We start from the raw sequence: 22,613 nt of genomic DNA on the forward strand, positions 1-22,613 counted from the left end.
TTTGGCACCGTTACCAAGGACTTTATTTTGAGAAATATTGTGAACTATGTGTTCTTGTTAATTTAGCCATTTATTCTTTATTCTTTATTTTTTTTGTTTAATTTTATTCTTTTATTCATTTGTGTTGTTGGTTATTTGTTATTTCAAGTAGTGTATGACCAAGAGGTCCAATTCTGATCTAGTAGACCCTCTACCACAGCTAGAAAGATCCCTCAGGCAATTTAGGAAGCGATTGAACATAGAGGAGGAAGAGATTCAGGTTGAGAAAGTCGTACACGAGAGTAAATCAGAAAACATTACAATAGAAATGGTAGATGCCAACGACAAAAATAATAATAACCGGCCGATGTATGATTTTACAAAACCATCGCTGGAGGGAACACGAATATGCATTACGAGACCGGCTATTGCCGCCAACAATTTTGAGAAAAAGCCTAATGTGATTCAGATGGTGCAGTAAATGGTTCAGTTCGGAGGCCTACCGGATGAGGATCCTAACGCACATATAGCAAGTTTCTTAGATATTTATGATAGCTTCAAGATTAATGGGACAATAGACGACGTAATTCGTCTCCGTTTGTTCTCATTTTCTTTGAGGGATAGAGCAAAATAGTGGCTACAGTCACTACCTCCTAATACTATAAATACCTGGGATTCTTTGGCAAAGGAATTATTATTTAAGTACTTTCCTCTATCTAAAACTGCTAAACTTAGAAATGATATATCTTCTTTTGTGTAGTTTGATGATGAGCCGATGTATGACACTTGGGAGAGGTACAAGGACCTATTGTGATGCTGCCCACACCATGGACTACCAATCTGGTTATAGATACAAACTTTTTATAATGGTTTGAATTTAGTTACTAAACATATAGTAGATGCAGCTATAGGTGGTTCTTTAAGCAGCAAGACACTGGAGCAAGCCCAAAGCTTGATTGAGGAGATGGCTACAAACAATTACCATTGGCACACTACTAGGAGCAGGACGGGACGTCAGGGGAGTGTACACCAATTGGATGCTACTGCAGCTTTAGCAGCTCAAGTGGAGTTATTATCTAAGAAGATTGATAAGCTCCAGTTACCTATCCAATCAGCTCAAGCAGACTATGAGTTTTGTGGTGGCCCGCATTATAATAGCAACTGTATGTCGAGAGATATGTTTGCTTCTTCTTTATCTAACCATGAACATGTGGACTATATGGGAAGTCAGCCTAGGCAGCAGAATAACTCGTACAATAACACCTATAATCCAGGATGGAGAAATCATTCGAACTTCGAATGGAGGAATAATAACAACCAGGGGCCACTAGGGTTTCAGCGACTACATCAGTAGCCGTAACAATCTATTCTCCCTCCTCAATCTCCTTAGTCTCAAGAGAAAAAACCTAATTTAGAGGAGCTGATGATGAAATTTGTGTCCGCTTTAGAGACTAGATTCCAACAGACAGATGTAGCTCTTAGAAACCAACAGGCCTCCATTTAGAACTTGGAGAATAAAATAGGCCAGATTTCTAAGATGTTAGCTGAGAGGCAACTAGGGATTCTACCTAGTAATACAGAGTTCAATCCGAGAGAGCATGTGAATGCAATCACATTGCAGTCAGGTAAGTATGTTCCTGGTTCTTCTCCTATTTCTAATAATGATGTTGATGCGCAGGTATATTCAAGCAAGAAAGTTGAAGATACTAAGGCGAAGGAACCAGAGAAGGAAGAGGCAGAGAAGATTCCATTGAGGGAATACCAGCCCCAAATTCTATACCCTGCTAGGTTGAAGTAGGCGTAAGTCGAGCAACAGTTTGGTAAATTTCTTGATGTGTTTAGACAACTGCACATAAACCTACCTTTTGTTGAAGCTATTTCGCAAATGCCTAGGTATGCGAAGTTCTTAAAGGAGATTCTTCGCAACAAACGGAAGTTTCAGGACTTGGCATGCGTGACACTAAACGAGGAATGTTCGATGATTTTTTCAGAATAAGTTACTGGAAAAGAAACATGATCTAGGGAGTTTTACTATCCCTTGTGTTATAGGTGACTTGACTATTAGTGATGCTTTAGCTGATTTAAGAGCTAGCATTAATGTAATGTTGTATAACCTGTTTACCAAGTTGGGGTTGGGTGAGATTAAACCCACTAGGATGAGCATACAGTTAGTTGATAGGACTGTTAAGTATCCTAGGGGTATTATAGAGAATGTGCTTGTTAAGGTAGATAAATTCATATTTCTTGTGGACTTTATGATCTTAGACATGGATGGTGAGAGTAGTGTTTTCACACCCCCATTACATGCTAACCAATAGACATAAGCCAGGAAGCATACAAGCATCGTAGAATATATACTACATGTAGATAGGTCAATATGCAGGTTGTTAAGAATCAAGATACAAGGTTATTAACATATAAACATATGATTATACTTAAACATCATTTAACAAATATTCAAAACATCTTTTTATGCCTTATAAGGCATACTTCCATATATATCACATAACTGCATACAAAATGCATCAGGAGGAGACTCCACAAAACTGGCCCAACTCGATGAACTCGCTAAAAGCTAGACTTGGATACAACCAACGGATGCACTACTATTTACAAACCTGAAAAGAAAAATTTTGGAGAGGGGTGAGCCTCCAGCTCAGTAAATAAATAATTAACATAATCTATATCACATACACTTCATACAATTTCCACCCAATCACATAACTTACCATGATTCATAGTTTAGGTATAAATTCATACCATTCTACTCAATTCATTACAACCATCATAGAAGAAATACAATTCAGCAATTATGGTTAGTTCTCATGGCTTGTGGATCCCCTTTAATGTGCTGCTCCGCCTCATCCTCACCTATTGCACACGTAAGCTGCTCCGCCTCATCCTCACATTACACACTTTTATAGCCTCTCTAGGCTTTAGCCTCCCAAGGCTTTATATATATTTTTTTTCACAGGGGAATCCACCATTCACATGCACATATGCACTTAGCATCATAATTCAATCATTTCACTTATATCATATTGAAGCAATAACAATTGTTCCACCCAACACCAATCATTTTCATAACATAACACAATATTAAGCAAACACAACCATTCGCGGAACATTTGATTAAATATATGAATATAGCAAATATTAACTATTTACTTACTCAAAATACACTTATTCCTTCAGCATATAAGAACCTCATTTCTCCACAACTTCCTTTCAGGCCTTTGAGTACCTGTCAACACATTCATCAATTCACATTTCATGCATATTCCAAATATTCATGTAAATGCTAGTTCTAATGCATTACAAGACCATCCCCTCTCTAATTCATAGGTCTAACTCTTCCTCTAAGACTCTCAATTATTGTTTTAATATCATAAAAACATTCTCCATCTTATTAAATACCAATTTAACTCAAATTAACATCAAATAAATTGCATAAAACTAATCTCCAACATTTCTGTTTTCTAGACAAAATTTAGTACCAAGGTATATTTATTGCTGGGCAAAATTGGCTTAATAAAAAAATCTCATATTAAATAGACATATCCGTTTATGCGTCTAGTTTCATCTTCAAGAAGAATTACTCAATTTCGACTTCTATAGATTTAATTATCTTCAAATTACTGAGCAAGGGTCATACAGCTAGTTGTACCAGAGCAGAAATCTGTTTGCTCAATTTAAGCAACCAAAACGGCAAAAATAGCACAATCACAAAACTACAAAGTTATAGAGGACTCTTCAAAATTTCCATAGACACCAATTAAGCTTAATTTGGACTTATATAACCCATTTTATGCTTAAAATACAGAACATCAAGGTTGCTGGAATTTTGACAGTTTTCTATCTTGACATACTTAAACTTAAATCAAGCTTAATCTCTATGCAATCATTCAATACTCTACTAATTCATGATAATCAGACCTTTAATTAATCAATGAGAGCATCAATTGAAGTTTTTCCAATTTTTAATCAAGAACCCTAATGACAAATTAATAACACTCAAGTAACAACTCACCAATTTCAACTTTTGGGTTGCTAATATGCTTAAATCCTTTAGCTTTAGCTTGGCTCCTTCAATAGTTGGTAAAATCCTATCTTAATCTTAAGTTTTTCTAGGTATTCCACTCCTCTCTCTTATTCCAAATTTTGTGTTTTTGGCCATGTACGAATTTTAGAGAAATGAAGAGGTAAAATGAGCTTGCTCATGGTTCCAATTTCCAAGATTCATCTCTCAATACCACCACTTACTTAAACTAGTTTTATCATCCTAAATTAATTCTTACTAACCATATATAGGTACTAACTTCTAATTGTATCTTTTAAGTCCAATCTATTTACCCAACCTTCAACTATTGGTTCAATTAAGTCTTAAGGCTTAATACACATAACCCAAGTACTTAATCAACTTATCTAAATTAATAATCTAATATCATGCTTCTTATTCTCTACTTATAATTAATATATATCTGTTCTCATAAAATAAAAATATTATTGATATACCATCATATGCCCAATGATTAAATGTAAATGCACATAACATGGGTGATGAGAAAATGCAGGCGTTACAAGTGTACCTTTAATTCTAGGTAGATCTTTCCTTGCGACATCTAGGACAATTGTAAATGTTTGTGATGGAAAGCTTGAACTTAGGGTAGGGGATGAGACTGTCACCTTTGACTTGAGTAATTCTATGAGACAGTCCTTAGATCATGATGATATTGTGTTTTCTATTAATGTATTTGATGATGTTGTTGAGACACAGTTACAAAAAATGTTAGTTGAAGACCCTCTACAAGTTACTTTGCTAATGGTAGATGAGCATGAGCTGTCAAATGAGAAAGTATTGGAGCAGTTTGAATTTTTATTAGCAAATGAGCTAAGCAACAATATTGATAAGTTTCGTAAGATTGACAGGTTAGGTGTGCAGAAATTGAGGCCATCACTTGAGGAACCACCATTCTTTAAGTCAAAAGAGCTCTCAAAGCATCTCAACTATGCATATCTGGATGAGGACAATAGGTTGCCTGTTATTGTAGCAGCGGACTTGACACCCGAGGAGAGGGAGATGACTTTAGCCTATCTAAGGAAGTACCAAAAGGCGTTTGCTTGGAAGAATGCTCACATTCTAGGGATTAGCCACACTTATTGCTCACCCAAGATCCCTATAGACTACATCCATAACCTGGTAGTTCGACCGCATCACAAGATAAACTCGCACATGAAGGGAGTGGTCAACGAGTCCAGCTGAATGACTCGGGAAAAAAAGAAGCACTTTTAGGAGGCACCCCAACTTTTATTTTGCGTTTTGGACATTTTGATAATTGGTTTTGGAACATTTTTTTTAGTTTTAGTCTTTATTTTCATTTAACTTTCATTTTTATCTTCTGTTATTTCTGTATTTTCCATCGCCACCAGCAGTCGAGGCATCACCACCGCCACCAGCGCAGCAGGAAGAGTAGGGTAGTATCTCTTTATATTTATCTCTTTTCCTTTTTGAACTTATTATGTTGCTTCTTAACTCCGTTACATATTATGGATAGTGTATCCTTCAAGTGTGGGGTGGGTAAGCTATTGTTTTGGCTTTTCTTTTCTTTTTATATTTTCCAATTATGTTTATTATATTTTTGATGATGTATATATATTTAGGATACTTAGGATGTTTATTAGCTTTTTGTTTATCTTCAAAAAATTGATAGTTATGATTATGAATATATGATTTTTCTTCCTTGTTCTTTGTTGCTTTTGGAATATTTTTGACCAATTTTTAATGTATCATTATTGTTGGGTTAAACCAGTGTTACTTGACCATTCTTTAAGTTAATAATTTGAATTTGATTAGTTGTTGTATTTTGTGTATGAATTGATTAAATGATGATTCGATTGATGGTATTTGGACACCTTATGCAAATGTTTGTGAGTTTTTGAACCTAATCGAGCATACATCATAACTGCTCATTTTTCTTGTTTGAGTGTGCATTGTATTCTTCTTATTTCTAGAATTTGCTCAGTAATGCTTGTTGAGGTCACATGAACATTCAAATGTTATAAAATGATAAGGACACTTAGGATTTACCATTGTAGCTAAAAGCCAACCTGTAGATATTTTCCATTAGTTAGCCAAGTTTGAGCCTATCCACTTTCTCCATTTTTACCATTTTGTTTTATTATCACACTTTGTTTAACCTTTCATTTGTTGATCCTCACCCTATTTCTGGAATTTTTGTAATGTATTCATTGAGTTGTTGGATAAAATGCCGGTTTTATTTGTATTTTGAATTCACTAAGTCCCTCAAAAATTTGATTTAGATGCTCCCTTCAATCCAAAATAAAAGCTATTGTTTCTTCTAAAAAAAACACAAACAAATAGTCCTTTATTGAGCTTTCATTCATTTTTCACTCTTTGAACACCTTGTTTTAGAGACTTGAGGACTATAGTGAATTTAATTATTTTTGTTTGGCATTTAATTCTTTTTGAGCCAAAACTTTGGGTAAGGCATTGTAAAAGTCCATAAATTATTTACACCTTACTTCCAAATCTCCATACCTAAACCTAAGCCCCATTACAACCCTTGTGAAGACCCTTTGATTATGATATTTGATTGTTTACAGTAGCGCAAATGGAGTTTATGAGCAAGCCTATGGTAAGTAGGTTGAATATAATTGCTTTAAGGGATTGATGACTACCTTTTAAACACCGAGTGCATAGAGTGATCCCTTATGAGGCATATGGTTTCTTGAATATTTGATGTTGAATGTACTATTTAATTTATTCATCCGTTAACATGATAATCACTCTTGTTTAGATTGCTAGTTTAGTTTTTGGTTGAGTTTAAATTTGGGATAGATTGAATGTTGCTTAATTGTAATCCAATGCATGAATTTTAAGGAGGGTTGATTGCATGTTTATGATTTAAACCATTGATTACTTGAGGACAAGTAAAAGCTTAAGCATAGGGTGATTTGATATCCTTGATATTACATATGTTTGCATGCTTGATTTTGAGTTGTTTTTAGGGCAAATTATGTGTTTTTGTATTAGATTCACCCTATTTTATTTTCCTTTGTGTCTCAGATGCTTTTCTAGGTACATCATCAAAGTTAGAGAGAAATCAGACTAAAATCGGAAATAAACAAACAAATCGGGTGCGTCAAACTGACTAACACACTGGTGCTTAGAAGCACGGTCAAGGTCAAAGAGCGTGTTGAAATGCCTTACCCATGGTGAAAAGAAGTGATTTGCAACACGGTTTCCGAGAGTGACATGGCCTAGGAGCATTCTCGTGTTGAGCAGTGCGGTCCAAATCCAAGCCGTGCTGAAGAAGGCCAAATGTATGGTTTTATGCTCAACACAACATGGATCCAAGCCGTGCTTGCGCAGCATAAAACATGGGCATGTTGGATCTGAAACCTAATTTATAAGAAAAGAAAAAAAAGAAAAGAGGGAGGAGAGCTAGAAGGCTGGAGAGCCGTACAGAGAGAAAGAAGAGAACTTTGAAGTATCCAAGACAGACTCTCAGAGCTAACTTTCAAACAATCAAGAAGAGGAAAACGGAAACGAATTTCACTTCAAGATCATCGAAATAGCTGCTCATTGAGGATTGGGTCGAAGATTCAAAGGAAAGAAGAAAGAGATCTGAGCTGTAGAGTGTTGATACATAATTATTCAAGAGAGGATAACACCTCACCACTTGAGAAAAGGGTGTTCATGTTCTTTTCGGTTCTTGTCTACTTAATATTCAATTCCTATTTTAGTTTAATCATGAACATGTGTAACTCATTCTAGCAAACCCATTTAGGGGCAATCTTTAACCATGTTAGGCTTACTTGGTGCTTAAATGATTGGATTATTAATTTAAGATTGTAGTTTTCATTCAAGTATAATAAATTTATTGCTTCTTCTTCAATGTTGAATCAATTTGAGAACTCATTCGTAATTGAGAAATTCAATTGAGTTTGGACAATTGCTTGCGTGACTAGGTGATTTGCATCCTAGAGATAGGTGTAATAGCTTACATGAATAAGAATTAGACACTTTTATTAGCATTAATTTAGAGATTAATACTATTCTAAAATCAATTGTTAGAAAGAGATTCTAGCTTTAGATCTTTAGGATTAGGAATTGGTTAACTCGAGAGAGAGGCCAATTCATTCAAGAAATTATCCATAGATTGCAATTTTTAATCAATCAATTCATAATTTGTTGTTTGTAAGCCAGCTAGCTAAAGTGATCCCTAATTAGGTTAACTCAACTTATTGTCTTTCTTCAACTCTTATTCTCTTTGTTAAAGTTTAGCTTTCAATTGCATTCTTGATCATCTTTTAGTTAATAAGTTTTACCTCTTTTTGATCGATTAGATAATAGGAATAGCGTAGTAGTAGTAGTTTCTCAGTTTCCGTGGGATACGATATTGATACTTGCCATAGCTAGATTACATTCGATCGGTGCACTTGCCTATAGATTGCTAGTCGTGTTGAGCACGCATCAAATCTCAAAGGACATAAAAGTTATCTATGAAAACTTCCATAATCTTCTCAACCAAGTCATCAAAGATAACCATTATGCACCTTTGAAATATGGTTGGTGCATTAACAATTCAAATGGCATTCTTCTATATGCAAAGATTCTGTTGGGGCATATAAAAGTAGTCTTTTCCTGATCCTTAGGGGCTATTAGAATTTGAAAATATCCTCACATACCATCTAAAAAATAGTAGCACTTATGCTCTAATAATCTCTCTAGCATTTGATTAATGAATGGCAATGGGAAGTGATATTTTCTCGTGGCATCATTCAACTTCCTATAATTTATGCACATCCTATATCCTGTCACAGTTCTTGTTGGGATAAGCTCATTGTTTTTATTCACCATAACCGTCATACCCCCTTTTTTGGACTACTTGTACTAGGCTTACTTAAGAACTGTCTAAAATGGGATAGATAATCCTGACATCAAGAAGCTTAATCACCTCATGTTTTACTACTTCCCTCATATTGGGATTGGGACTGGGACGCCTTTGAGGTTGCACTATAGTTTTGAACTGTTCTTCTATAAGAATCTTATATGTGCAAAAGGAAGAGTTGATTCCTTTTATATCTGTAATTTTCTACACTATTGCCCTCTACCTCCTCCTCGAGACTTCCAATAGCTTAGCCTTTTGGTCATCTAGTAATGCTGAACTGGCTATTACTGGTAGCTTAGGTCCTTCCATCAGGAAGGCATATTCTAAATGATCCGGAAGTTGCTTGAGTTCCAAAGAAGGAGGGTCTTCAATGGAAGTTGCTTCAGTTCCAAAGAAGGAGGGTATCCTTGGTTGAATTCTCTCACAATAGGGGCAGACTTTGATGTTAGTTATACTTTATCTTCTACTTTAGCCTGTACACCCTTTTATTCATTATCGACCTTCTCAATTGTAGTAGAATTCTCATATACTTCATTCATCTTAGTTTTTAGCTCTTTCTAATGTAATAATCTTAAGTTGCTCCTTAGGGTTAGCTTCTATGTTGCTTGGCAAACTTTGCTTGTAGCTCTCATTTAGAAGTTTTGCAATTTATCCCACTTGATTCTCCAAAGTCTGAATCGAAGCTTGCTGGTTTCTAAAAGCAGTCTTAATAGTTTGAAACCTTGTTTCAGACGCCAAGATGAACTTCTCCATCATTTCCTTGAGATTACTCCTTCTAGGAGGAGCCTACTGCTGGTTTTGTTGCTGAAATCTTGATGGTGAAGGTCTTTGCTGATTCTGATTCCCCCAAGAGAAATTCAGATGATTTCTCCATCCCGGATTATAGGTATTGCTGTAAGGATTGTTCTACTCTTTAGGAGCATTTCCTACATAATCAACCTGCTCCAGCTTAGCGAAAGTATTGCCATTTTGGCAATTTTGACTTTGACGACCACCCTCACACCAGTCACAAGTCATTTAGCTACCATAGGGTCTACCATATAGATTCTACTCCTTTAACTCAAACTTGCTCTTTTGGATTCTACCATTGGTAGTTCGTGACTATTATATCCTCAATAAGATCCATAGCTTGCTCATGAGTCTTATTGTTTAGTGATCCACCTCTTGCATCATTAATAAACTATTTACTTGCATAATTCAATCCATTAAAGAATGTATGAATTTGCAACCATAAAGTTTAACCATGTATGGACAGCTCCTCGATGAATCTTTGAAATATTTCCAGCAATCGTACAAAGTCTCATTCTCTTGTTGGAGAAACTCTGATATGTCATTCCTCAACTTAGCTATCTTAGAAGGTGGAAAGTGTCTCTCCGAGAATTTCTCGGCTAGCTGAATTTAAGTCCTAAATGTCCCAACTGGAAATGACTTTAACCACTTCTTCAACTTATCCCTCAATGAGAATGGGAATAGTCTTAATCTAATAGCATTATCTGATACCCCATTAATCTTGAAGGTATTGCAAATCTCTAGAAAATCATCCAAATGGGTGTTTGGGTCCTTATTCGGTAAATCATCAAAAATGATATTATTTTGCACCATCTGAATAACGTTAGGCTTGATCCTAAAGTTGTTTACTGTAACATTCGACCTCACAATACTCGATAGACCTATTAAGAGTTGGACGTGCATACTCTTGCATGGTTCTCTCCCTAGGTGGAGTTGTCATTCTTAACTGTTCCCTTTTTTAGTTTGGTTCTCCTTCTTGATTCTGACTCTGTAACTCTGCCATCATTTTGGCTAAAACTCTTTCTCATTCTTCTCTTTGTTGCTTCTTTAAAGTTCTTTCCAACTCTGGTTCGTAAGTGAATAGTTCCGTCGAACTAGCTCGGGTCATGCATAGATTTAGGTACCTAGAGAAAACACAAACACAACCAAGATAAATCAAATGAAAAATAGAAAAAGCTAATCACTAGCTTTTGAATTACTAATAATATCACAATAGAGAAAAGAGTCCTTAGCAACGGTGCCAAAAACTTGATGTGCGCTATCCGCATGGGCAAAGTGCACCAGTCGTATGAAGTAATACAAAGATAAATAAGAGTATCATTCCACTAGGGACCTAATTGTGAATACTGCCTTCAATCATATACTAATGTTTAACAATCAAAATATTGTTCTAGGTGTAATAATACTTAAAAGTAAAACAATTTTGAAAGCTAAGATTGAAAAAATTGGTAAACTTATCAAGGATAAAGCCTATTTACATATTGAATCACCCTAATAAGTTAAATATTTCATAAAACAAACAACAATTAATTATAATCAAGAGTTGAGTTGGCATTCCACTAAATTAGGTTTAAACCTTTCTCAAGTGATTAAAGTCCCTAATTCCTAAGAGGAGGGAGAGGAATCTCTTATTAAACCCACTCACTTAGGTCTTACAATAAGATTAAGGAACTATTAAACCAAAGGATCTTGTAGATCTATCCCTAGTGTCCCAATCAATCCTCAATCCTTAAGATGTGGTCAATTCATAAAAAATTATCTCTAATCAGTTTATGAAAATAAATTCTAATCAATATGTCTATTTATAAATTGAAATGGATAATTAAGCAATCAAAAGGGACAAAACAACTCATAGAAAATATTAATTGCATTAACTTTGAATCAATCTATACAAAACAAATTAGGGTTCATCAAAATCCAAATACCAAGAAAATTAGTTCCTACACATTATAATAAAGAAATAAAAATTACAGAAAGAAGATTTCAGACTATTCATGGAAGAGTAGAGATGAAAATCTTCAAACTTAAATCTTCAGTCTTGAAAAAATAATGAAGGAATTAATGTTCTTCATTGAGAAATGACCAATTAAAATCCTAAATATGAAAGAAAAATAAAGTTTCTAAGTATTTCTCTCTTTATAAATGAATAAAATGACGGAACTCATCTTAAAAGCACAAGTTCTCTTAAATAGCATCTTTTAATGCGCCACACGGGCACCACACAGTCGTGTGATATCTTTAGCTCAAAATCACTCTTGAAACAATCCTTTGGGTCACATGGGAAGATCATATGGGCATGTCCTCTTCCTATATCATGCCTTGAAAAATTTGCCAATTCTTGCAACTCACATGGGAAAATCACACAGGCGTGTGTTTCCCGTGCGACACATTCCTTCAATCTGCCACTTTTTGAAATTCACACGAGAAGGCCACCTGGGTAAGTTCTTCCCGTATTTGCTCGTATGGTTCTCCAACTCTTGATAAATAAGTGTTTCTTGGGCTAATTTCCATGTATTTTGATGCTAAAACTTCTTCTTGTCATGTAAGCTTTGCCAAGTACCTAAAAAGGACTAAAAACAAACTCTAGCAAACAAATTAAACTCAATTTAAGGTGAAATCAAGATAAAACAAGACTTAAAAGTAAATGCTTCTAGCCCTTAAATAAGGAAGTTCGCTTTTTGATCCATCTCTAGATTTGTGACGTAAGCTTCCTTATGGAATCAATGAACGTTACTTATTAGTAAAAATGTCCCGGTAAATTACCCGGCTGACGCTCCCATCTCCGCACTAGTCTTTGTGACTAGTTAGCATGTTCTCGATTAGGTTGAAAAGCAATGCAGTGCCGTAGTCGCTAAAGACACTTGAGTGCACACTCGAAACCGCCGTCCACAGTAACACTATGTCAAAACTCTATAGTCCACCATTCAACACACAATTTTGCTCAACTATAGGTTTACATACTCAAAATAAAATAAATATTTATAATAAATAAGATACAGGAGTGTATTAGTATTGGTTTTTTTTAAGAAAGTAATTTATTGGTTATTTATATTAACTAGAGTTATTATATATTTCTTTATAAAAAATAGTTATTCATTCATCATAATCAATAGTTAAAGATTTTTTACAATATTAATTTTTTTGGGTCATAACCTTTTTCTTAAAATAAGTAATTTTAAGTAATTTATATATACAATCCTTTAAATTTGAGTCATGTATTATAATAATATTTGAATTTTAAATTGTATCACTAAACTTTTTGTGGTCTATCTCTACTTAAGAGACCAATAGAAAAATGACTTAACTTTTCCGTCCGGCCTCGAGTGCAAAGGCAAAAGGAAGCTTGACCGCAAGACCCACCCATCGACCAATGGATATTTTATAAAAAAATAGATAGAATTTTTTCTTTTTTACCGTATCAGCATATCCTTCCTTCTACTTTCCCTATTTATGGTAGTTCTATCCCTTCTGATCTCTCTCATCCTTTTGCTCTGAGCACACCATGATTTGAAATCCTAGGTGAATTAACCTCTTTATATTCTTGTATTCTTTCTCTACATCGGTGGCAGAAAGACAACCGGCTTCATTGATAGACATTATCCCATTACTTTAATCCCACCAAATTGTCCGGCACACAAATTCTGGCCAGATAGAATTGTAACACTCCTATGAGCAATCATACTAACTTTAGAGATTGATGAGAATTAATTTCAATGTTATGCACAACTTAGGACCCATGAACATAATTACAACTATCCCTTTATTATGTGTCACCAAAGCATGCTCCATTCTTGAAGCAACCCCTTCATTCTCAGCTTTCACCGATTTTCCTTTGCCTCTTTTTAGACGAGTGTTCCCTTACCTCAGTTTTGCCTATGCCATTATAGCTCGAACCTTGCTCCAAGCCATGGCCCATGAACATATAATTCATACTGCATAAATTTGGGTTCTAGTGACTCAAAATTATGGATTCTTGTTCTCTACATTTGTCATTAGCTCCTTGACCAATTTCCACAATGTTTTGAACTAAGCCAAGGGTCTTGCACACAATCATCTTTTCATCTTCATTAGAGAGAGAAATAATCGTTTATTTATTCTTTCATTAATTAATCAAGAATTGGTAGTTTGATACCGCAAACTTTCTAATATGAAAGTGGTGGAAGAGGGATGAAAGAGTCCAATATAAAATTAACGTATGAGATCTAATTAGCTGATATGGAAATAAAATTAGGGTATTACTTTTTTTCTAAAAAAAATTACCTATACATCGTGTCATGTCATCTTTTTATCCATTAATTACACTGAAATAAGTGGCAGAAACTTAATAATATAAATTAAATCTTTAAGAATTATTGTGATGCATGATTCAAATTTGAAGTAGCATAGATACAATTTATCTATAATTCTTACATAATTAAAAGATTATTACTTTAACAGTTAATGTTGTGAAAATAGACGCACCATAATTTGTAAATATAGTATAAATAAATAAATAAATGAATATGAGAATATATGATTTATAAACCATAAAAAGTTAATTATGTTTTGAACTTGTACTAAGGGCCAAATAGATTTAACTTTATTTTATCCAACAATTAGGTTCACAAGTCCTATTTTGACGTAAAAGAATTCAAATTTTAATTATATTCAATTGCTTGCATTACATATGTTTGTCGAAGAGTGTAAATTAAATATTTATTAATAAAATAAAATTTACCCATGTTAATTTATTTATTGATATGTTAAATAAAAACATGAAATGGCGGTGGTGGGTATAAAATACAATAGTGGTAGAAGTAGAATAACGGTGATGGTCATGTTGTGGAATATAAAAATATTTTGTTATTAAAAAAAATAGAAAATAAATATTTTAAAATTATTTTATTATATCAATAGAAAATGAGATAATACATATATATATGAGCCAAAATTTAAATTGATTTGATTTTTAAATACATATTATTAATTTAATTACTAAAAATAAAATTGAACTAATTTAATCCAACAATATATATATATATATATATATATATATATATATATATATATATAAATTTCTTTGGATCTAAAATTTTTCCCGATACGTATGCGTAGATTTTGGTACATAAGATTTTATTTTGATATGCGTACTATTTTTTAACATATAGAATTCAAGTTTATGTATAATTTTATAATTTTTTCTATTAATTTATTGATAATAAATTAAATTTTTAATTAAATATTCATTCTAATCCTAAAAATAATATATTACTAATGATTTAGTTTTCTAATTAAACAATGATTAGTTTTTTAATTAGATGATGATTATTATAAAAAAAAGTATATTAATTATATTTTGATATTATATTAACTTACAAATTAGTTTTCTAATTACATAATATTTCTAATTATAAAAATAATATTTTTAAATATTAAATTTTTTAATAAATTAATTTTAATTATAAAATAATTTCTAATTTTAAAAATAGTAAAATCAATTATATTGATAATATTAATTTTTATAATATTAGATTTAATGGATAAATATTTTTAAAAATAATTTATTAATGTAATAATATAAATAAAATTTTAAAATTAAAAATATTTAAAAATAATTAATTTACTATTATTTTTAAAATTATTCTAAATTAAATAAACAATTAATATTTATAAATTTAATTTTATAATTAAAATAATAATAATAGCTGTAAAATATATAAATAAATTATTAATATAAATATAAATTTACATGGATATTAACTTTTTCTCGGTTTATAAAGTTAGATACTTAAATATAAATAAATAAATCAGATACCGAAATTATAGACTCGGATACTATTATTTAAGCGCGACTATGCACTCGTTTATACAAGACGGTTCACGCAGTGCCAAAACTCTGTATATAAAAAATGACATAAAACTCCCTAAGAACTCATGGACGTGTCTGAGTGTTATTTGTTTAAAAATGATTATTAGAAATCTCGCTCTGCCACTGTCTCCATCGCAGTCTCTCTTTCCCTCTCTATCTGAACGTATTTGGATCCATCAAATTAGTGTGTTAAAGCAGATCCCATCAAATTGGTTACCAGTTATCAGAACTCCAAAAGCAGAGGAGGCCGCGCTTTTACTTCTCATTCAATCTCAGGTCCTTATGTCTCAATTTCTCCTACAGTTCCTTTTTCTCTTCCATTTTCATGAAGTTTTTGTGCATTCTGTTGAATTTTGGGCTTCCTGCAAAATAAGTATCAAGCAAAACTGTGTCATACGCTGAAAACTGGTTTTATTTTTGCCTTACAGATGAAGGCCTCCTGGCAGCAAAAGTGGTAAAGGAGGGATTTGATCATTTGATGCCACTTCTAAAACTAAAAAAGTGGTAACAAAAATGAAATAAAGATTGAAGGATCTGTGTTTAATTGTATAATAATAAGTAGAGAGATGAAAGGAACAAATTATTTGAGATTGAGAGGGAGGCATCTTTCAGTTACTCTGCTCACTCTTACTTTTACAACAATTTTCCTTTGGGCGTGGGAGAAGAATCCTTTTGTCTCTACTCCAGACCAATTTAGCTTTCATTCTTCAGGTTTTCTTCCCACTTTACATCTCCTTGATCTCTCCTTTTCTTTTCTTTGGGTTAAATCCTTAAGCTGCATGATTATACCGGACGGAAAGTACTAGGAGAATGTGATATGCCAAGTCTCATTTGCAAAAGAGACAAGCGTAGCCTAGGACAAATGTTGATAGCTTTCAAAATATTTGAATCTTCTTGTATCATCTTTTTGCTGAGTATTTATGCTTGTATAGATAAACTTATGTGGGGAACTTTTTTTCTTACAAGGTCAAACAATAGCCTAAAGACACTTTTGGCGGTCAGTGAATTCTTAAAAAGTGCATTTTCGCATGATGCTTTAACTGCAGTAGACAGGGGCGTAGGAAAAATTAAATTTGATTTACAGTCTACGCTTCACACAGGCTAATTTGGAGTACGATTGAGTTTCTTTTCTAATTCTATTAAAGTGTGTTTGCTCATTTTATTTTAGCAAGGTTGAAATTTAGCTATATGCAAGTTTGGTGGTTACTATATTTGCGAAAGTGCTTTTTTATGTTGTGTTTTATATGCAGACAACCAGGAACCAAACCAATTGAGGTTAAAGCCTTTAGAGACTTAAATTGCAGTCTATATGTTCATATAGGCTTAACTGGAAGAACATTATTGAGTACTTTCATCATAAATTCAGTGTAACTTTAGGATTTGGGGACACTTGGTAATTTCTAGTGTTGGAACAATATTAAGTTCTTTTATTATTATTTTGTTATTTTATTTAGATTTAATGTAAAGTTCTTGTTAGTCTAATTGTCAGCATAACTTTTGTAGTTGGAGTAGATCTTATTAGGATTAGGAGTATGGCAGGTTTAGAATCACTTTGACTCTAAAATGATTCTACTGTTAATCAATTACTTAATAAGAGATAACTTTAAGCTATTTCTTTTCTTTGGATTTAGGGATGCATTTAGTCCTAGAGGATGCTAAAAAATTATGTAATTCAGGTCTGACAATCGTATCTGTCAAATAACCTTAAAAGAAGCCTAAATTCCTTTGCAAGTTTATTTTACTTGGTTAGTGAATGTCATATCTTTACTGCAAATAGTCTATATTCATCTCTTTTCTAAAAATTTGTGATCCCTAACTGTTCCCCTGTATCAAATCCTACTTGTCCACAATTTTCTACCTGTTGTTATCTTAAACCAACTTAGAAAGGAGTGCTAAAGTATCCTATTGCATCACAAAATTTCCTATGTATAGGGTGTGTCAATTTTACTAATTATCTATAAGCACCTGTGAAGGAGGTCAGCAATAAAATTGATTCTGTGCAAAAGATATCTAACGGCTTAAATGTGAAGATACATGAGAATTTAGCTATGGATTGCGGTATAACTTGGTGGTTAATAGACAGAAATGACAGCAATCAGTGTGTGAAATCACTTGCTGGAAAAAGATTGGAATTGCTGCCTTGCCCCTATATAACTAATATGCAAATCCAGTATTAATCTCATATTGCAGTGGGGGTTGGGATGGATTGGGGGAACTCAAAATGAAAAGATAGATACAATGACAAACAAATAAATTTAAGTTAAATAAAAGAAGAAGAATGAGGCATTGAAAGCAGTCAGTTTCGGAGTGTCAAAACAACTTTGAATGGTTTCTGTGGGCAATCATTTCCTTATCGATTGATTACATTTGTTCTCTGTTGAATCATTCGCTATATAATTGCATTGGCTTCATCTGATGTGTACAGACTATCCCCTTTTTTTTAGCATTATCTCATTTTATTGAATGTTTACTCTTATTTGAAAATTAATATATATGGGTGTTTGCCTTTTGTTTGTTGGGCCCATGTTTATGCCCAATATTATTTATGACAAAGTTATTTGTATAGAGAGGTCATTCATTTATAATCAAGCTCTGTTATTGCTACATGTTTGAGTGACGAAAATATTGGCACATAAGAAATTCTAATTAAAATGGTCGAATTTTAATGAAAATAACTACTTTTTTGCACATTTCTTGAAATACCGTGAAATTTTATTTGGTTATATCATCCTAAGAAAAAATTTGGAATAGGATTACTTGGATTTGGACTTGGACATTAGTTTCTATTCTCTTTCACTTTGATATTTCTGGCATCTGACTTTGATCTTTCTTTTTTTTGAAAAGTGTGCATTGTTCCTTTTTTTGTTTCACTATATTATTAGCTTATTCGTTAATAGCTCATTGTACTAGCTACTCCATTAAGATATGTGTCGAGAACTTCATATTTCATTATTTATTTCTTAAATAAGAAAAATAAATTTGCATTTAAAAAGTTACAACCTTTCATTTTGATGTTAAGTGTCTTAATTGTATAGATATGGTGGTGTTTACCAGCCTAAGAAAGTCCAACTTCAAATAATTGCCACCTAAAAGTAAGTATGATTGCTTAGATTAGAAATCATGTTTTATATGTATAAGGCTATGAGCACGTCGATTTAATATCAAAGATTTGGATGTATTCAGTTTTCTTTTAGTATATTAATCTTTAAAATGCAAACCCTTTTATAGTCTTAAATTTATGTGAAAGTTGAAGTGAAAAAGAAATGTTTAATGTATATAAATGGGTATTTTCAAAAAGTATTCTACTAAACTGAATTCCTAACTTGGTTCTCTTCCTGAAATGAGTTTGATATCCATTGCCAAGATAGCAGACATGGAAAAGGGTGTCTAAATGAATTCGTTTAATAGAATGGTACCTTTGTAAATGAAATGATTTCCTTACTTTATTTTTCTTTAGATACAATGTCACGTTGCAGATTTTATGTTTTCAGTAAAATGTTTCACATTGATGTATCCATGTACTGGTTTTCCATGGACTCAGTATTACTTTTAGGTGTTCAGTTTTGTTATATGTTTGAAAATGTGGTGTACACAAATAATGATCCATGACCTTAACCAATTTATTCTCATTCTTTTTCGTTGAAAATCAAAGTTTTAGGACACCCTGTTCTTTAAAGGGTATAATAAGAATCAATACTGCACCAACTTCAACTCCTTTTAAGTTTATTTTTTGAGTTAATTTTGATACTGATGATTTCATTGAATATACATTCATATATACATACATATATATATATACATACATACATATGCATACATACATACATATGTACATACGTACGTACATACATACATATATATGTCGTAATTTTAATACAAACAAAAATTTCATCAGATTGCTAATCTGTTGGCTTTCCTCACTCGTTTTTTCTTTTTTGTTTGGCTTAGATTTTGCTGTTGACTCCCCAAAAGATCCCTCTTCTTCTGTGTCTTTGAACCCAAAGGAGCATGTTGAAGAAGTAAGTTCTCAACCTGTAATTTCAGAAGAAATGGAAAGCCCAAAGAAAATCTCTGGTGCATCACCAATGAACTTTACCCCCTCTACTGCTTCTGAAAGCGAAGATAATGGAGATAGGATGTCCTCTGCTGAGATAAAAGGTAAAAAGTCTTTTCTTTTCCTTTTTCTATAACAATTGCTGGTCTGGTAAAGTTACGTAATATGTCCCTTTTTTTATGAAATAAAAAATCACTTTTTTTCATTGACACAAGTAGCTGTAGCATTATTAGTTTTAGACCAAAGTACTGAAACCAGCTGCCAAGTTTCGGTTAATTCAGTTCAGTTGGCTTTTAAAATCAAAAGTACATATTTCGGTGAATTTGGTTTGGTTCAGTTTTTCACTTTGAAAACTATAGCAGAAACTGAATCATGTTGCATGCTTAATTTTTTTGAATTTTCGAAAATGTACTTTCACAAATTTTTGTAAATGTACATGTCGAAATGCTTGCATACGTATTCTCAAAGAAGAATATTTGTCATGTTTGCAGCCTGCAACTATGCCAGGGGTAGATGGGTGGCAGACAGTAGGCGGCCGTTGTATTCTGGGTTTGGATGTAAACAATGGTTATCAGAAATGTGGGCATGTAGACTGACACAACGAACTGATTTTTCCTATGAGGGATACAGGTGGCAGCCCCAAAATTGCAAAATGACACAGTTTGAGCCGAATCAATTCTTGAAAAGGTCGGTTTTTCTTTTCTGTTATAAATATATTTTACCTCTGATTAGAAATACAAATAGTAACTATATATACCCCTGCTTTCTCCAAAATAAAGAAAAAGAAGGAAAGGAAACTAATTAAAAGGTCCTAATATTTCCAATTGAGTTTTCTGTTACCATTCAACGGATATCAGCTGTTAGTCATCGTCAGAATCCAATTTGTTGTGACATGAGTTATTCTATACAACCCGACTTGTTTATATAATGTAAATCATGAATTAGTTGGCAGAGAGAAAATAGAGTATGTTGACCTATTACTTTGCAGATGGTGATTGTAATTAAGTTAAACTGCTTTAAAAGAAATTAACTGTTTTCTTTTTTTTTGTAAGAGATAATATTTTCCTTGTTACGATCCAGGATGCAGGACAAAATCATTGCATTTATTGGAGATTCATTGGGCAGGCAACAATTTCAATCTATGATGTGCATGACTACGGGTGGGGAATGGAGGCTAGATGTTGAGGATGTGGGAGCTGAATATGGTCTTGTCAAGCCACGTGGAGCTATTCGTCCTGATGGGTGGGCGTACCGATTCTCAAATACTAATACCACCATTTTATACTACTGGTCAGCAAGCCTTGCAGATCTAGAGCCCTTGAACATTACTGATCCAACTACTGATGTTGCCATGCATTTGGACCGTGCACCAGCTTTCATGAGACAATATCTCCATCGGTTTGATGTGTTGGTTCTCAACACAGGACATCACTGGAACAGAGGGAAGCTTAAAGCAAACCGTTGGGTGATGTACGTAGATGGGAAGCCCGTCGAAGATAGAAAACTTGCAGAAATAGGAAATGCAAAGAATTTTACAGTACATAGTATCATCAGGTGGCTTGATTCACAACTTCCTTCTCATCCCCAACTTGTAGCTTTCTTTAGGACCATCTCACCAAGGCATTTCCGTAATGGGGACTGGAATAGCGGGGGCAACTGCGACAACACCACTCCATTGACTGGAGGGAGCAAAGTTTCGCAGGATGAATCAAGCGATGCAGTTGTCTGGGGTGCTGTTAAGGGGACAAATGTAAAACTTTTGGATGTTACTGCTTTGTCTGAGCTAAGAGATGAGGGTCACATTTCGCGGTACAGTGTTAAGGCAACACAGGGTGTGAATGATTGCTTGCATTGGTGTTTACCTGGTATTCCGGACACATGGAATGAACTCCTTGCTGCTCAGATATAGCCTATGCCTCGTCAATTAAAAAGGTATTTGTGAAATATAAAAACCAGATTGGAAATTTTTTCTCTTTACTTCTTTTATTGACTGAACTCTTATTGATTAGAGAATCCCATCATCTGATATTTATTTAGAAACGGGATCACCTGAATCGCTTGAGAAGACAAAATAGATCGTTTTCTATCTCAGGCTCTAGTCCAAGAGTTGAGAAACTTCCAAGGATGCATGTAACTCAGCATAGCAATTGATTCAAGAAAATGTTTACAAAGTTTCCGATTTCTGTGTTTCAAGCATGTCTATATTGTTATTTTTGCGGGCATATACGCGCTTGGGCTACAATGTTAACTGAAAATGAGCGGAGCTGTAAAGTATATTTATGATTGAAGTCAGGTTCAAATTTGAGATATTTTAAAAGGGTTTGAATGAGTCAAAAAATAAAATAAATTTGAATCAAGTTTGAACTGCTCATAATATTAAATTTGGTTTTACTTTTCACTTATTTTTATTTTATGAATGAATAATAAAAATAAATAGATAAATTTTGTTAATAGTAAAACTAATTGAAAATAAAAACTTAAAAAATTGAATCTGAATTAAACTCGAATTGTTCAATTTGTTAAATTTTTAATGATCTTAAAATTAAAATAAATTTTTATAATTATACTTTTTGAATAAGGTCAAATGAATTAAAAAGACAAGTTAAATATGAATTAAACTTGATCTGTTGAATTCATTTTACATTTTTGATGATTAATTTTTCAGAATTTGTAAATTTTATTTAAATTCATGGGTTAGTTGAAAAAAGATGAGACAAAATCTATATATTTTGTAAAATTTCTAGTTTGCCTAAATTTCTCATATTATTTTAAAACCCACACAGGAGGTGCATTTTTTAAAATCTCTCATTGATGAATTATTTATACTTCTCATTTATTGTTTAAATACCCTCAAAATTCAATGATTAATGTGCATGCCAAACAAGAAAGAATGAACAAATCTTAAAAATTTAAACTTATGATAGACTTGTGCAGCCCATTGATGTTGATCACAAACTTTAACTAGGTCGAAAATCTTATTTCACCCAAATTGTATTTTAAGGTTGTTAATGCCTTTCTACTTCTTCTA

The 22,613-nt window shown here is 33.0% G+C and overlaps 1 protein-coding gene and 1 non-coding gene across 4 annotated transcripts; one reads left to right on the plus strand and one right to left on the minus strand.

The window, feature by feature from the left end:
- Nucleotides 1-706: 706 nt before the first annotated feature.
- On the minus strand, nt 707-813 carry LOC112534390. The gene has a single exon (XR_003078679.1). It is a non-coding gene; the product is annotated as a small nucleolar RNA R71 (small nucleolar RNA).
- A 14,815-nt stretch (nt 814-15,628) lies between these two features.
- Nucleotides 15,629-21,894, plus strand: LOC8281203 (protein trichome birefringence-like 14). Of its 3 annotated transcripts, none has more exons than XM_015717524.3 (6): nt 15,629-15,807; nt 15,960-16,242; nt 19,480-19,689; nt 20,077-20,272; nt 20,666-21,517; nt 21,623-21,894. In XM_015717524.3, exons 2-5 carry the CDS (start codon nt 16,098-16,100, stop codon nt 21,492-21,494), a joined length of 1,380 nt encoding a protein of 459 aa, XP_015573010.2. In that variant the 5' UTR covers nt 15,629-15,807; nt 15,960-16,097; the 3' UTR covers nt 21,495-21,517; nt 21,623-21,894. The 3 variants fall into 3 exon arrangements, with proteins under 3 accessions (XP_015573010.2, XP_048233147.1, XP_048233148.1); XM_048377190.1 differs by lacking the exon at nt 15,629-15,807 and adding an exon at nt 16,498-16,642 and having other exon boundaries at nt 16,101-16,242; XM_048377191.1 differs by lacking the exon at nt 15,629-15,807 and adding an exon at nt 18,567-18,623 and having other exon boundaries at nt 16,104-16,242.
- Nucleotides 21,895-22,613: the final 719 nt, after the last annotated feature.

Source organism: Ricinus communis, chromosome 7 (assembly GCF_019578655.1).
Source record: "Ricinus communis isolate WT05 ecotype wild-type chromosome 7, ASM1957865v1, whole genome shotgun sequence".
In the NCBI taxonomy this organism is placed as follows: domain Eukaryota; kingdom Viridiplantae; phylum Streptophyta; class Magnoliopsida; order Malpighiales; family Euphorbiaceae; genus Ricinus; species Ricinus communis.

Excerpts from the sequence above, each read along its gene's own strand:
- LOC8281203 (XM_015717524.3), top strand. The coding sequence starts at position 16,098 with ATGAAAGGAACAAATTATTTGAGATTGAGAGGGAGGCATCTTTCAGTT. Across the intron at positions 16,243-19,479 it reads ATTTAGCTTTCATTCTTCAG|ATTTTGCTGTTGACTCCCCA; the intron begins GTTTTCTTCCCA and ends TGTTTGGCTTAG. Across the intron at positions 20,273-20,665 it reads CCGAATCAATTCTTGAAAAG|GATGCAGGACAAAATCATTG; the intron begins GTCGGTTTTTCT and ends GTTACGATCCAG.